This window comes from Anopheles merus, chromosome X (assembly GCF_017562075.2).
Source record: "Anopheles merus strain MAF chromosome X, AmerM5.1, whole genome shotgun sequence".
Classification (NCBI taxonomy): Eukaryota; Metazoa; Arthropoda; class Insecta; order Diptera; family Culicidae; genus Anopheles; species Anopheles merus.
In genome coordinates, this window is record NC_054081.1 from 21107411 (window position 1) to 21124986 (window position 17576).

General features: G+C 42.7%; 1 protein-coding gene across 2 annotated transcripts in view; it reads right to left on the reverse strand.

Moving 5' to 3' along the window:
* Positions 1-13733: 13733 nt before the first annotated feature.
* The window catches only part of LOC121587712 (surfeit locus protein 4 homolog), a 29656-nt gene continuing 25813 nt past the window's right edge, over positions 13734-17576 (reverse strand). For both annotated transcript variants that reach the window (XM_041904815.1, XM_041904898.1), the window contains one exon: positions 13734-14753. In XM_041904815.1, coding sequence (XP_041760749.1) covers positions 13992-14753 — 762 coding nt within the window. In that variant the 3' untranslated portion in view covers positions 13734-13991. The remainder of the gene's footprint in view (positions 14754-17576) is intronic.

A 17576-nucleotide genomic window follows, 5' to 3' on the forward strand; every position in this document is an offset into this window, starting at 1 on the left:
GTATCAACTAGTAATATTGATGTTTCATTATTTGCAATGCTCAATCTAATCTTATATAATCAACTCCATTTAGCTCTAATGAGTAAATTAATCTAGGGTTTGAGTTGACTCCTGTTGGTCTAAAAAATTATTGTCCTCTACTTCCTGTAACTGAGCTGTAGTATGGTATATGTTTCGTTGTTGTTGGCCTGTTTCTCCATTTGTTATTGCCCTTAGGTTGTTGTTTGGTCTGTTCTGATTACTATTGAAGTGGGAGCTGTATCTTTCATTATTGTATCCCTGAATAAATCTGTTGTTATAGCGAATATTGCTTCGTTGGTTGTTATTGTAGCTGTTATTGTTGTTATTTCGATTGTTGAAGTTGTTATTATTCCTATTATTATAGTAGTTTCTGTTCAGTCGATTTTGATTTGAACCATAGTTGTTTTGATTGTTCCTATTCTGATTTCCTTGCTTTCTAGGATAGTTTCTACCGTAGCGTTGTGTATTTATGTTAAGGACATTTGTAGTTCTGTTTGTTTCTTCACTTTCATTCTCCCTTACTTTCTGTGTTGCATCGGTTATTGTCGAAAAAGTACCTGCCTTCAACAGTATTTTAGTTTCAGAGTTTGCTACCTTTTCTTTAAGTGTATCGATACCTGTTTTAATTGTCATATCGTTAGCTATTTTTTCTGGAATTCCTTGTTTAAGATAAATTATCTTTAGTTTTTCTGAAAGCAGTTCGACCTCATTGCAAATTGATTGTCCATCTCTTGTTTTTATGGATTTTAGCTTTGCTATTACTTTATCAGGTGTTGTTTTTTCTTCACATCTTCTCTTGATATCACTGATTAATTCTTTAAAAGTTGTTATATTGCTAGGTAACCCTATTCTTGCCTTACCAGTCAGTCTGGTTCTCATGAATTTTACGAGTATTTCTTCATGGTTTGGATTTAACTCGAACAATAGCGTGGAAGCGTCCTCAAATGCATTAAAGGTATCGGGTGACCCGTCATATGTGGGTACAAGACCTGTGGCTGTTTTAATATCAAAATTAGCCATTTTAATTTTTTTATGCAGCTTTAGTAAGACTAATATGATCTGAGCTAAGAGTTTAAATGATAATCTACTGGCTGTTAACAGTGTTAAATTTATATTTTTATCCTCTGAGCTATTTGTAGAAAACTCAGATGACTTGTTACGTAAATCGTCGTTGGTTTTTGATGTGCTCATAGCAATGATATTTTGTATTAATGCATTAGAAACTTTGCTAAATTCTAATAGTTTGTTAAAAGTATAGTTGTATCTATTTTTTTCAATGTCATTTTGAATTTCTTTAAATGTTTCTTCAGCTTTAATTCTTAGTTATGTTCTTGTACAAGTTCTTTGATTTGGATCCTGTATTTTTTTAAATATATATTTCAAAATTTCTATTTTATCGCTTATAGTAGTCATTCCTTTTTCATATTGTTTTCAGTTACTTCCTATTTCCTAGCTTTAAAAACCCATTATATTATATTTCAAAGTTACAATACCTTAATGGAATGTGCGGCGTGCATTTTGTTGCAGCTGATGATGATGCTACGCTGTTTTTATACCGGTGCTTGGTGTTTAATCGGTGTTTGGTACATACTCGATGTTTGATGTGAATTTTTACGATGTCATCAGTCTTCACTCGATGTTTTGTCGGGGTTGGGACACTTGTTCATTCTCGCCTGCCAATCCTGATTGGGCAGTGAGCTCTTCTTGTCTTTTCGTCTTCCACGTTGCGAACGGTTGTTCCTTTCAATCACGCTGACCACAACTTTATTATTCCATATCACTTGCTCCACGAATCGTATAGATTACCAAAAAGAGTTATATTATATAGACAGTTGCATGTTATTGATTGCATCACGTTTTGCTAAAGTTTTCAATATTTTGAAAATGGTTTTAATTACTTTTTGCATGAGTATGTTAGCAAGAAGTATCAGCGCAATGTTCAGTTTTAACTCATGGTTTTCATGCTGCTCTGAGTGAACATTTTGTGTTTGTATAATGGTAAGATCATTATCACCATTGACATTAGCTTTAGGGTTTGATGCGTCGTTACCCATTTTATAAATCTGTGCTGTACTGTGGGTTATTGTGAAAAGTTAGCATTTTTTTTAAGCTTTCATCGTTTCTCATTTCAACGTTAGTAAATCGATCGCAATATCGTTCATACGTTTTTACACATTGGGATAGGTTCTCACAACACTGTGTACGGATAATGTTTGTTCATCAGTTAAACATTCATTTTGCACTTACACTGCACTAAATATTTTTATTTTTTATTTTGCACTGCACCGAACTTGCTTGTAGCTGTTCTTTCACCGTTATTGTTTTTTTACATATGGGTTACTTGCGCCAGCTGCGTTGATGAATGTTCCGTAAAAAAAATGCATATTTGACACTTTTTTTTCACTTTCCGTCGAATGCCGGTTATGGTCACAATACTTTTGGTTCGTCACACGACACTTACGCTTTACGTTACCGTTGTACGTATCACATTTTACTTGATTTTTACTTAATATTCTGCCCGTCGATTGCAGATTATGGTCACGGTCGCCATGTAGTAAGTTCGGAGCTAGTTACGGTCGCCATGTACTGTGATAAGCGTACATACGGTACATACTACTGTACATCGATCAACGTCGCGGTAGGTCAGTTTTTACTGACATGAGCCGAGGTGGAATAATACTTTGTTCGAAGCGGACTTTTTAACACTTGATCGTCCAGGCGATCATAGAAACCTTTAGGAGGTTTCCCTTACTGGAAACGTTGGAGTTTAGAAGCCTTACCTTGGGTAGGGGGACATAACTAATCTCTTGAAATAAGTTGGAAAGCGTAGTATTAGGAAGCGTAACGTCCTATCTTGGCAGTCCGAACGAATCTGACTTGCCATGGTCGGAATGGGTTTTATTTATACTCAATGGGTTTCGTATATTTGGTTTTGGAATGTGTTTTTGTCCTAATTAAAGGTTATTGATATGAGGTACAATTCATACATTGTATTGGAGTGAGGTGTCTATCAATTTGTGCCTATGCTGCGCTTTTAGTGTTTTTACAAAGGTTCTGGAAAGTTTCAACTTTTCTAGCCAAAGAACGAGTGCGTTCGTCGATCTTTGCCTACACTGCGCTATTAGCAATAAGTTGCTATGCGTTCTCTGTTTGTCCACTTTGCCGCAGTAACGCTTGAATTGCTTATGTTGCGCGTTTCGGTTGTTTTCGATAAATGTGTCTCAATGGTTTTTTCTATGGACGGTATGGTCTAGGTATGTTGCTATGGTGTGGATTGATTTGCTTATGTAATATATTGAATGTGTTGCAATAGTGTGATTTGGCTTTCCGAAGTGTGTTACAATGGGTCTATAGCTGATAGTGTGGTTTACAATAAGTTTTGTTTAGCAGATATGCTACAGTAGCGCTCCATCCGCCATTTTTAATTTCCAGCCCAAAACAACGAACTTCGGATCCGATCTTGGCCTGGAACCCCACATCGTGTTTTTACCTACCCCTCGCTTGAAAATTTCGTTAGCTTTGTCTGTCGGCTAATCCGCACCTTGGGAGCACCGATGACGAGAAGGAGGCCTTCTATATGCAGTTGGAGAGAAAATACGTCCAAAACATGACGTGAAGGTCGTCATCGGAGATCTTAATGCTCAGGTCGGGCAGGAGGCAGCATATAAACCAACAATTGGAAGCTTCAGCGTCCACCAGCTGACAAATGAAAACGGCCTCAGGCTGATAAACTTTGCCTCCTCCAAGCACATGAGCATCCGCAGCACCTTCTTCCAGCATGCACACCACCATAACTACACCTGGAGACACCCGAAGGGTGATTCAAAGTCCCAAATCGACCACGTTCTGATTGACGGAAGGCACTTCTCGGATAATATCGACGTTAAAACGTATAGAGGCGCAAACGTCGACTCGGACCATTTTCTGGTCATGGTAAAACTGCGCCAGAAATTCTCCGTGCTTAACAACCAACGGAGTCAGGCCACCCCAACGCTCAACCTGGACCGGTTGAAGTGTGCTGTTGCTGCGGAGGGGTATGCGACAGCGCTCGGGGAAGCGCTGCCGGCCGAGAACAACATCGCCGCGATGCCCCTCGCAGACCACTGGCGTATGGTGGAACGAGCCATCAGCACTGCAGCCGAACACAAGATCGGCCGCTTACCACGTAGAGAGAAAAAGGAATGGTTCGACCAAGAGTGCAGACGAGCACTATCCGAGAAGAATGCAGCGCGTGCCCGCATGCTACGTCATGAAACCCGTCAGAACGTGGAGATATACAGGAAATCTCCTGACGGACGAGCGGGAGGGAAAGGTGGAAGTGCTACTACGAAGGACATCTGAATGGAGCAGAGGCAGGAGAGGTTGGCGCTAGTGGCTGAACAAGGCAACCACCACAACAGCAGCACAGCAGTAACAATAGCGACAGCAATGGTGCAGACGACGAGGTGCCCCCGCCATCTTTGGATGAGATAGCCAACGCCATCAAGCAGCTTAAGAGCAATAAGTCTGCCGGCAGCGATGGTCTGGCGGCCGAGTTCTTCAAGATGGGGTCAGAGAGGCTTACTATCGAAATGCATCAGCTGATCGTGAAAGTCTGGGAACAGGAAGAACTACCGGAAGAGTGGAAACTGGGTGTTATTCACCCAGTCTACAAAAAGGGCGACAGGCTGGATTGCTCGAATTTCCGAGCCATCACACTCCTCAATGTCACCTACAAGATTCTATCCCAGATCCTGTTCTGCAGACTTGCGACCCTTGCTACAAATTTCTTCGGCAGATACCAAGCTGGGCTTGTTGGAGGTAAATCCGCTACGGACCAAATTTTTACTCTACGGCAGATCCTCTAGAATCGCCGAGAGCACCTGACCCACCAGACGCACCACCTGTTCATCGACTTCATGGCGGCATACGACACCATAAGACGGAAGCAGCTATGGAACATCATGCAGCGGTACCACTTCCCTGGGAAGTTAATTTGGTTGTTAAAAGCCACCATGAATGGGGTGCAGTGCAAATGAGAGTATCGAACTTGACGTCGGAATCGTTCGAATCTCACCGGGGTCTGAGGCAAGGTGACGGACTCTCCTGTCTGTTCTTTAAAATCGCCCTGGAAGGTGTCATTCGAAGCGTGGGGCTGAACAACGACATCCGTGACACGATCCTCTACCGGTCTCTCCAATTTCTTGGCTTCGCGGATGACATCGACATCATCGGCAGGACAACAGCGAAGGTGTGTGAGGCGTACACCCGACTCAAACGCGATGCAGCGAGAATTGGATTGAGAATCAATGCGACGAAGACGAAGTACTTGCTTGCCGGTGACTCAGACCATCTGGGAAGCAGTGTATTAGTTGACGGCGACAGTCTCGAGGTGATAAAGGAGTTTTGCTATCTCGGGACGGACGTTACTTCGGACAACGACATCAGCAGCAAAATCCGGAGACGCATTGTGCAGGGGAATCGGGCATACTATGGGCTTCACCGACTGCTGAGATCCAGAAGACTTGAAGCCCGCACGAAATGTGTACCAGCCGTTTAAATAAATGGAATAAGTTTTATGCAATACAACAAAAATACTCTAAGTTTTGTTACTACACTTAGGGGTTAGCTTTGTTATTGAATTTCTCTACAAACTTTCTAAAATATCCCTCCAGTCCCAGAAATCCCTGATCTTGTTTACTGTCTTATGGGGTGGGAAATTATGTAACTGCTCGGCATTTCTCTGTTTTTGGTTTGATACCATCTTTTGAAATTTCAACTCTTAGGCATTATACCTTCGAATTCATGAATTTACTTTTGCTTGGTAAATGGTATGGTAGGTTAATGGTAGGTCAATGATAAATCCGTGCTTCCTGATCTCTGTTAAAAGTTTTTTTTTTTAATGGTCCAACCCCTCTTTCATACTTCTTCTTCTATTTGGCGTAACGTCCTACGCGGACATACCGGCCTATACAGGCTTTCGAGACTTAATTCATTACCACGTAGCCAGATAGTCAATCCTTGCTACGGGGGGACGGTCCATTCTGGGCTTGAACCCATGACGGACATGTTATTGAGTCGTTCGAGTTGATGACTGTACCACGGGACCGCCCCCCTCTCTCATACAGCGGGCCTTTATAGTGATATCCTCTACGCACGCTACCGCCCTGTTCTGTTTCAACCCCTTTACCATTTGATCAATAGCTTATAACTCTCGTGTGTGAGTTATCAATTACTTTTATTGCGTCCTGTCTCTACAACGGTCAGCGAGCAAAAGAGATCGAGCTAAGGGCCGCATGTCCTTAGTTCCCTAATTCTCACTCCGGTTGCCAACGCAGTTGGCAACCATGGCCTAACTTGATTCAGTGGAAGGTTAAGGTGCACAGCGACAGGTGGCGTACCTGCTATAATTTGTTGCCTGCTAGGCGAAGATCGCTAGAACTGGTCTAACGCGAATCGAACGGTTAGAACCGGTCTAAAGCCGTAACGGTCACTACAGAACCCCCCACCAGTGACGGAGTCACGAGATGAATTTGATATGAGCGTTAAAGGCGGATTCGCACCTCTCCAATCACCGCTCCACTCTGCCTGATCTTTGGTATGCTTGACGAGCGGTATGCTGGTTTCAGGCGATCTATTGAGATAGACTCGTTTTTTCCTTTCCTATTGATTATGAAAAATTTTCTGAAACGCCGAACTACGTCGAATGGTCCTTCGTAAGGAGCTTGCAGTCCAGTTTTTACTTTGTCCACTCGTGCAAAAACTTGTTCGCAATCGTTTAGATTTTTAGGAACATACGGAGTGATCGAAGTTTTTTGTGTAGTGGCTGTAGGCTTCAAAGTTTGAAATGCCTTTTTCAGATTGACGATAAAGTCAGGGAGATCTTCTGAGTTGTTTTTAGAGGATGGTACAGATACTTCAGCTGGGAGCCTAAGGCTCTGGCCGTATACCATCTCTGCTGGTGATCCCTTAATGTCGTCTTTAAAAGACAACCTAATACCTAACAAGACCAATGGTAATCGTCTCATCCATCGCATGGAGTCTTCACTTGCCATGATAGCACCTTTTAGTTGTCGGTGAAATCTTTCGACCATCCCATTTGATTGTGGGTGGTATGCTGTGGTCTTTATGTGATGGGCCCCAAGGAGCTTGGTTAGCTCCTGAAACAGTTTAGAGATAAATTGTCTTCCACGGTCAGTTGTGATGGTTTCAGGGCATCCAAAACGCGAGACATAATTGTCGACAAATGTTTTTGCGATGGTAGCTGCTGACATATCTGCCATTGGATAGCACTCTGGCCATCTTGTAAATCTATCTACTATTGTGAGTAGGTAACACATGTCTTCCGAAGGAGGTAGAGGACCAACGATGTCCATGTGGATGTGGTCAAACCTGCCTTTTGGAATGTCGAAAGTTTCCAATGGCGAGTGAGTATGGCGTGTTATTTTGGCCTTTTGGCATCCAATACAGGCACGTGTCCAATCTCCCACGTCCTTGTTCATGGAAGGCCAAAAATAACGATCGGTTGTAAGCTTTCTAGTAGCCCGAATGCCAGGATGTGAGTTATTGTGGATCCCTTGGAATGTAAGCTTGCGCAAAGACAAGGGAACATACAAGCGTTGTCTTCCTGTCGAAGACTCAATAAATAGCTTAACATTGTTTGAAGATATTTGTGTCAGTTTATATTTAGTTTTTCTGTTCTGTTTTTCCAGCAATATTTTTAAATGTGAATCTTTCTTTTGCTCTTTTGAGAAAGTTTGATCCGTTAACACCGTTATGGAATCCATGCCCCCAATCCTAGATAAGGCGTCCGCTAATACATTGCTCTCTCCCCGAATGTACTGTATATCAGATGTGTACTGGGAGATGAAGTCGAGATGTCGACTTTGTCGCGGAGACTTTTCAGCCATGGATTTTAACGCCATTGTTAGGGGTTTGTGGTCTGTTAATACCGTAAAGTCTCTCCCTTCGAGAAAATGCCGAAAATGTTTGATTCCTAGGAAAATGGCAAGTAGTTCTCTATCAAAGGTTGAGTATCTCTGTTCGGTTGGTGTTAGTGTTTTTGAGAAAAACGCCAATGGTTGACTTTCACCATTAAGATGTTGTTGTAGTACTGCACCAACTGCATAGTTAGAAGCGTCGGTAGTGAGAGAATAGTTGGCATTACTCTGTGGATGAGCTAACATGGTTGCATTTGATAGGTCATGTTTTACTTGAAGTACTGCTTGTTCACATTCCTCTGACCATTCAAAATTTTGTTTACTCTTTTTGCCGTTGTGCTCAGCGATGAGTTGATACAAGGGTCTCAACTTGTCGGAAACCTGTGGAATAAATCGATGGTAGTAATTTATCATTCCTACCAATCGCTGAAGTTGTTTAACGGATGACGGAGAGGGAAATTTAGTAATGACCTCTACCTTAGAAGAAGAAGGAGTTATTCCTTTTTCAGAAATGTTGTGGCTAAGGAAATCCAACGATGGTACGCCAAGAACACATTTAGATGACTTTATTTTTATGTCATGACTAGCCAGCCGATGGAACACTTTATGTAAATGTTCAATGTGCATTTCTTTCGTCGGACTAGCTATAAGGATGTCGTCAATATAGACAAACACAAATTCCAGATCTCTAAAAATGCTATTCATGAATCTTTGGAAAGTTTGGCTCGCGTTCCTAAGACCAAATGGCATTCTTAGGAACTCAAACAATCCGAATGGAGTGGTAATAGCAGTTTTGTGGACATCTTCCTCGGCAATAGGAATAAGGTGGTACGCCCGTACAATGTCCAATTTTGAGAAAAATTTGCACCCATGCAAGTTCATTGTGAAATCTTGCACGTGTGGTATGGGATATCGATCGGGTGTAGTTATGGCGTTTAGTCGTCGATAATCCCCACATGGTCGCCAGTCATGATCTGCTTTGGGAACCATGTGCAGTGGCGAAGAAGCTGGAGAAGAAGACGGCCGGCAAATACCTAAGTTCAGCATATGCTGGAACTCTGCCTGGGCAATCTTAAGTTTCTTCGGTTCCAGACGACGAGGCTTAGCAAATGGTAGAGAGCCTTTTGTTTCAATGTAGTGTGAAACAGAATGACTGACTGGTGTGTTGTAGTCAGGGGGCTCGATCAACGAAGGGTATTGTCGTAAGACTTCACCGAACTCATTTGGTTCCACAGAAAAATGTTTTGGTGTGGGAGTGTCCACTGTCGCTATAGTAGCTTTTGGCACAAGATTTGTGGTTGGATCAATTAGGCGCCGTTCCTTAAGATCAACTAACAAACCGTGTTTGTGAATAAAGTCAGCTCCTATTATGGGACGATTCACCGCTGCTATAACGAAAGTATGAGTGAAAGACCGCCTCAATCCAAGAGATACTTGTATTAGCTTGGTGCCATATGTAGCAATGGTACTACCGTTGGCTGCAGCTAATATGTGGTCAGTTGGTTTGGCTACAATGCCTACCAAATTTTGTGGAATGACGGATATGTCAGCTCCGGTATCTATAAGAAATGTGAATAAAGTAATCTCATCATTGATGAAGAGACGACGTGAGGAGCTTAAAATTGCTCGTGGGCTATCCGTCAACGCTTCAGAGCAAATTAGTTTTTTTGAAGAGATAAATTGTTCCCTCCCTGCGTTGAATGAAAATTGCAAGGATTGATACACTTTTTTGCGTTCCGTCCATATTTGTGGTGGTACCAACATAGTGGACGTTGTCCCTGTTGTGAGGGTGTGTTGTTCCTATTTCGCGATTTTGAGCGATTTCTCTGTCGTCCCCTCCGCTGATGATTAGAATTGACAGCCATTTGGCGAATCATGTTTCGCAGCTCCGATATTTCTTGACGAATATCGTCAGTCGCATAATTGTGCGAAAAATGATTTGGCTTAGATTCAATTGCAGAAACGCTACCTGAATTGGTGCATTCCCAGAGTCTATCAGCGATTTTCATTTGCTCATCGTGGTCCTTAGAATCGACTGCAATGAGTGCTACCTCAATGGATTTTGGTAATCTCGATTTCCACAACTTTTGTATAAGTGTAGCAGAGATATCAGCCGAGCCACCCGCGAGCTGCACCATGTGCCGATAAAGTTCGGATGGTGACCTGTCACCCATCTCCACGTGATATAAAAGTTTCGAAAGTCGGGCCTCCTCACTGGTTGAAAGGCGACTCAAAACCTGTTCCTTCAAATGAGTGTATGGTGTTTTTTCATGTGGAGCCTTGATAACATCCATTTCGCTAAGGTTTGCTTAGGAAGAGCGCCTATAAGATACGAGTATCGGGTGCGCTCCCTTGTAATTTGAGATACCTCAAACTCAGCCTCCGCCTGAGCAAACCAAATTTCAGGCATATCATCCCAGAATGGGGGTAGCTTAGTGGCGATGCGCTCCACCTGTGGCACTGATGTGGGGTTCTGCGCCATGCTGGCACTAGGCCTCTCAACCTCCCGTTCTAATGTCATGTTATACAATTCAAATTTTATGTGTATGTGAATTAAGATAAAAATTTAACGCAAAAAAATATAATGAAAATTTAGCGAGTAATAAAAATATAAAGGAAATACGATAATGCAATGAATGATTGAAAGCGGATAATGGATCAAAAATATACCAGAAAATGAAATTGAACTATAAAAAATAAGATAAAAAATCTAACTGCTAATCCTAGTGCTATCTTAATCTTAATATTCTTATAATATAATAATTAGATGATTGGATCTCAAGATCGAAAAGTGCGTGAGAAAAAAAAAATATATATATAAACAGGATAAAAAAAGGAACGTGCTCACCGCCAATTATTGAATCACCGAGTAGATGTTTCCCTTAACCGTATGCTTCAACGGTTACCCTGCTGCCGGGGGATGCAGCGATGGTGTTCAGCGGTTGTTCCGCTCCTGGAAGATGCTGTGATGGTCTTCAGTGGTCACACCGCCGTTCCGATGATGATGCGACGGTCTTCAGCGGTAACACCGCCGGTCCGATGGTGATGAGATGGTTCGCAGCGGTAACACTGCCGTTCCGGTGATGATGTGACGATCTTAGCGGTAACACCGCCGGTCCGATGGTGATGAGATGGTCTTCAGCGGTAACAACGCCGTTCCGATGATGATGTGACGATCCCTGCCGTTGTGAGCTGCTGCTTACCGCTCTCCCGCGCCGTCGAACTTGTAGGATATAGTGCCGATCGTCGACCTGTAGATCACTTCCTTGTCCTTAAACGTCTCGCTCTCGTACAACTGCGATGCACTGGACGTACTGCGACGCATGTACCGAGGTGTGTCGATATGTGTGTGCGACGATAATGCAATTGCCTCGTGGTACTTGGTGTCGCCGACGGAGGATGCGATGATGATAGCTCTCCTCGTGCGCCACTGGTGTGCAGGTGTGCGTAGCGTGCACTTAGTACGTAATACGTAAGTCACCTCGTGGTCGCCGCTCGTCGACGGATTTCCGATGAGGTACCGTATCCGTGCGCATGAGGTTGTGAGGTGTGTAAGTGTGCGTAGCGTGCACTTAGTACGTAATACGTAAGTCACCTCGTGGTCGCCGCTCGTCGACGGATTTCCGATGAGGTACCGTATCCGTGCGCATGAGGTTGTGAGGTGTGTAAGTGTGCGTAGCGTGCACTTATTACGTACCTTACCTCGTAAATGCCGTTGCCGGGGGAATCTGCTGTGCAGAATCCGTGCGCTGGATGTACCTTTTTGTCAGCGTGTGTGTAGCGTACGCTGAATACGTACTAACGTACGTTCTTTCTTTGCTGCTGCCGGAGAATTTCGCGTGAATGCAGAGCCGTTCAGCTGAAGCAGCGTGTGCCCGTGTGACGTGAGCGCGGCCGTTAACCTGCCGTCCTAGCTGTATCAGCGTGTGCTCGTGTATATCGTGAGCACGGCTTTTACACGTGGCGTCACCGCTATCGCAATGTATCCACTCTAACGAGTATTAGGATTTTTTTTCGCGACGATTAGCGTTTGCCGTATGTCTACTCAGTTGGCGTAGAAAAGACAAAAAATAACTGCTTTTTCACTTCACTGCACAAACACAAGCTACTTTATTTCACTCGTCGGGGTCACCACTTATCGTCGGGGTCACCACAACTCTCGTGTGTGAGTTATCAATTACTTTTATTGCGTCCTGTCTCTACAACGGTCAGCGAGCAAAAGAGATCGAGCTAAGGGCCGCATGTCCTTAGTTCCCTAATTCTCACTCCGGTTGCCAACGCAGTTGGCAACCATGGCCTAACTTGATTCAGTGGAAGGTTGAGGTGCACAGCGACAGGTGGCGTACCTGCTATAATTTGTTGCCTGCTAGGCGAAGATCGCTAGAACTGGTCTAACGCGAATCGAACGGTTAGAACCGGTCTAAAGCCGTAACGGTCACTACAAGCTCTTTGGAAGACAGCACTGTTGTTTACTAGCCCGAAAGGCATTCTTTTGAATTGAAAATGGCCGTCTGGTGTCGAAAACGTATTTTTTCTCCTACACGATAGTTGCACTGGAATTTGATAGTACCTTGTGTAAAGGTGAAATGTTACAAATACTCCCGAACCATTTTGAGCATTGAGGCATCGCTCGATATTTCGTAGTCGATAACGATATTTAATTCTGCATTCAATTCGCGGTAGTCCACGGCCATGCGCCACTGGGGATTGCTGTCAAACACCTTCTTGATGGGGCATGAGTCCGGCATCCTCATGATATACCCCAGCCATCGTATAAATCCTTTTCCCCCACGCTCCATGCTCGAACACACCGCCCAAGATGGTCCGGAGGATGCGTAGCTCAAACACGCCCAGAGCGTTTGCATCCTCCGCTCGGATGGTCCAGGACTCGTGTCCGTAAAGGACCACCGCGCGAATCAATGTGCGATATATCTCACATTTCGTGCAGTCTCGAAGGTTTCTGGATCTCAGCAGTCGGTGAAGCCCATAGTATACACGATTCCCCTGCAAAATACTTCTCGAGATTTTGCTGCTGCTGTCCTTGTCCGAAGGACATTTAGATGTCCGAAGGACATTTAGATGTCCGAAGGACATGATAGCAAAAAAGTAGAATAAATGTCATTTTACATTTTTAATTTGTCGCTAGAACCGCTTAATCGTGCATTTACCGATATATATAAATGATGTCCACGTACAAGAGTAAAGAAATTCACACAAAACAACAAAAACACGAAGGACCCTAGTTCACTTGACGTACGGAAAAATAAAAAAAAGTTAAATTATTTCACCAAAAAAATATCATTGTGTCAAATGACATTTTTTCCGTGATTGTTGAATGAAAGCGTGAATCTAGAATGCAATGTTTCAAGAAGTATAAAAATGCAAGTCGAGCGGAGTGAGTTTAAGATAACCTCTTTATTATACCGATCAAAACCGAATGCCGATATCCAAATCCGATTTCTTTGGTGATGGTGATGTAGAATGCGGTTACAGGGTTACGCATACGTAATTATAATTTTGTAAAATTTTGAGTCGATTATTATCACCGTTCGCAATACTGATCACGCTTCTTGGGCGCTCTAGATAAAAAGTACTTATAATCCAGGAAGGACGCAAGTCTTAAAATTGCATTCAAAATGACTGAACATTTTGCCTGGATAGGGCTATTACGGACGATAAAAATAAACTCACCACAATAAATCACTGGTTTTTACAATGACGTAAATTTCTCAAGTACTCCATATCTGGCTGAACACACATTCATAAATTTGAAATGATGTTGAAACTTTGTTCTTTTTTTGCTGGTTTGTCACAGTATATATTTATTTGTAATTGCTATTGTTGTTTTCATAGAACATACATCGTACAATTGGAATGATTAACATAGCTAGAAAGTTTTTTTTTTATTTACTCGTTCCTATTCATACCAGAAAATGTTTTTGTGCAATGTAAAACTTGGTTTTATCTCAATCTGCCTGTATGCAAAAAAAATGAATGTAATTGATTTTTAATTAAATTTTAACGACTGTTTTGATTTTGTATGAAGCCTGTTCACCATTTTTTCTTGTGCTCATCCATAGAAACACCGCCTGGACCTAGTGATACAATCATTAATAAGCCACCAATAACAGAGAGCGTCTGAAAGAAGTCATATTTAAGAAAATCGCGAAGAGGTTTGTATGATGGTATAGTCCACCAAGCATTGTGGTATAAGTTAAGAATAGTAAGCAGGGCAACTAAAATAAGAGATGAGAGCTTTGTTTTATATCCAATTGTTACTAACACCATCAATATGGATCCTACAATATCTTGCAGGATTTGCATGAAACTAAGTTCGAAGCGGATCAAAGTGATAAACATGAATGCAAGAAGAATTCGCCCCGCTAACTGCATGAAACTCTTAGGTTTGTTTTCCCCGAGCGATGGAATACCTGCGAAAAGCGAACGAGCTTCACCTCGCGACTCCGCTAGAACGAGTAAGAGTGCACCAATTAAGGCGAGATTACGCAACAGGAACTGTATATCCCATAGAACAGAATAAGCGATTGTTTGTAGGATGACAATGGCAAACAAAATCCAGCAGGCAATGCTGACCTTCAGTTGTCCTAGAACCATAACGCATCCTCCTATCTGTCCTAATAGATTAATAAGAACAAAAGATGTGGCCAAAAATTTTCCACAGCCCCAGTTCATATCCATATATTCGCGCTGCTCGTTCCATTGCACCCACATCCGGATACCATCCTCAAGGAATGTTGCTATCAGGCATAACCGGGCGACATGTGGGAGGACATGTTTACCTTTTCTAATTACCTGCAAAAATAATTAAATAACAAAATTTATTAAAAAAAACAGAACCTTGAAATGAATAAAACCATACCAAAACTATCAAACTACTTATTCTGAAAAACAGTTCTTTCTATATATCCTGGTTTTAATATGTCGTACTGTTCACCAAATAATGTTCCATGTATAAAAAATTGTGAAACACTTTAGTTTACCATTTACTTACGCATCACCTGAACAGTTTGAAATATTTGTAAAGGTTCGGCAAACAAACCGCATTGCATATTACGTTTTTCCATCCAGACTGATGATAGTTTGATTTAAGATAAAAGTTTTTTTTTCTGAAAAGAATGTGTGAGTAAATGGTAGCCTATTGTGTCTTAAAAAAGGATCGCCAACGAATATAATCGGAGAGCAAATTGCAAGTTTGAATTTTTCACTTTTATCATCTGGAATTTAAGCTATCCGTAAAATAATCTTTCATAACTTGATTCGCATCCGCAGCACCTTTTTCAAGCATACACGCCGCCTTCGCTACATTTGGAAATACCCTAGAGGTGTTTCAATGCCCCAAATCGACTACGTTCTTATAGACGGAAGGCACTTCTCGGATATTATCGACGTCAAAACATATCGAAGCGCAAACGCCGACTCGGACCATTTCCTGATCACGGGAATGCTGCTCTAGAAATTCTCCGTGGTTAACAACCAACGGAGTCACCCCATCCCAAGGATCAACCTGGACCGATTGAAGTGTGCTAAGCTAATGTGCTAGAGGGGTACGCGACAGCGCTCGGGAAAGCACTTCCAGCCGACAAGAACATCGCGGGGATGCTCTTTGCAGACCACTGGCGTATGGTGAAACGAACATAAGCAATACAGCCGAATCAAAGATTGGCCGCTTTCCTCGTGGAGAAAAAAGGAATGGTTCGACGAAAAGTGCAGAGGCGCACTATTCGAGCAGAATGCAGCACTCGTCCGCGCGTGAAACCCGACAGATCGTGGGTCCTGTTTGCTGTTTCCTCAATCGTAGTTTGGATTGAGGAAACAGCAAACCCTGCGCCAAGCAGCGTCGTTTTGCAGAGTCAGACAAACAGCTGTTGGAGCGGCTAGCCCAGTCGGGAAACACCCGCTTGTTTTACAGAAGATTCAAGGAGGAACTGAGCGATTTTACTCTTAAATGGCATCAAGCAGTTAAAGAGCAATGAGTCTGCTGGCAGCGATGGTCTGGCGGCCGAGTTCTTCAAGATGGGGCTGGAGAGGCTTAACGTCGAAATGCAATAACTTATCGCGAGAAACTGGGAGTAGGAAGAACTATCGGAGGATTGGAAGCTGGTTATCATTCATTCAGTCTAAAAAGCGTGATTTTTTTACTCTACGGCAAACCAGAGAGGCGTACCGACAAACAGAAAGTTTTATCAAGTTATGGCAGACCGTAACAAGGTTATACTTAAGGTAAACTGCTATCGCAACAAGGATGGAGAACTGCTCAGTAATCAGCCACAGGTCCTCTCGCGGTGGGCTCAATATTTTGATGAATTACTCAACGACCAGTTTAATCAACAGCTAGAGGCTCCACTAGCAGACAGTGTCATACTAATGCCACCTAGCATCGACGAAACTTAAAAAGCTACCCGTCGGCTCAAAAATGACAAGGCACCCGGAACCGACGGAATATTACCTAACTGGTCAAGAATGGAGGAGCACGAATATAAAACGAGATTCATTAAATTGTTACTGAGGTGTGGGATAGCGAACCGATGCCTTGTGATTAGAATCTCGGCATCATCTACTCCATATACAGGAAGGGAGATATTACGGTATTACGGTGACATAGAAAAAAGTCCTAATTTTCTTTTTTTCTTTTTTTATGTCAATTGTTCGCATAAAGCCTAACAATATTTGGCTTACAATACTTGGCTTAACAATATTTGGCTAAGTAGAGGAAGGAATGTTACCGGGTGAACGAATGATGAAGTGGGAAGGAGAGCGGAATCTATAAGGGTGGGACATAAAGGGATGTACGCGATAAAAGAGATGAGGAATCAAGGACAGAGGAGAGGAGACTGGCAACAGACTGGGACCAAATAATGGAATGTCTGATTTGAACCGGCTCCAAAATAAGTAGACGACAACAGACATGGTATGGAGGAATAGACGACTAATCGGGAAGGAAGAGGCAAATGGCGATACAGGTAAACTTGCTATCTTGCTAAAGCTTTGTTGGCTTTTTTTAGGATGAATTCGACACGTACGTTACACAGTATTTTTTCATCCAACTATTCACCGAGGTCTTTGATAAATGAGACTCGAGCAAGTTCAGAATCACACATGTAAAAGTTTCAGAGTTTCACTTTGCGGAATGAACGACCAAACGATATGACAAATCATTTACGAAGACATAAACGGAGACCGTCTCATGGTATAGTCGTCAACTCGTACGACCGACGGTAGCCGGTCTCATGGTACAGTCGTCAACTCGTACGACTTAACAACATGCCCGCCATGGGTTCAAGCCCCAAATACGTAGGACTGACTATCCTGCTATGGGGGGAAATCAATAAGTCACTGAAAGCCAACCCCACAAGTGTGTTGGCAGGCAGGCCTTGACCGGCATCGGTTGTTGAGCCAAAGAAGAAGAAGAAAAAGAGAAACGGAGACCATAGAAACAACACCAATCAGAAAATTTGTCCAGCACATTCTACGAATGTTTCGAATAATGGGGGCCTTCACGATTCTAGTTAGTTTTTTGTATGGAGTTTGACAGTTGGAGGCTGAAATCATGTTAACACTCCATACAAAACCACACAAAAAACTAGCCTGCAATTTTCAGTCTAGATTATTCTAACC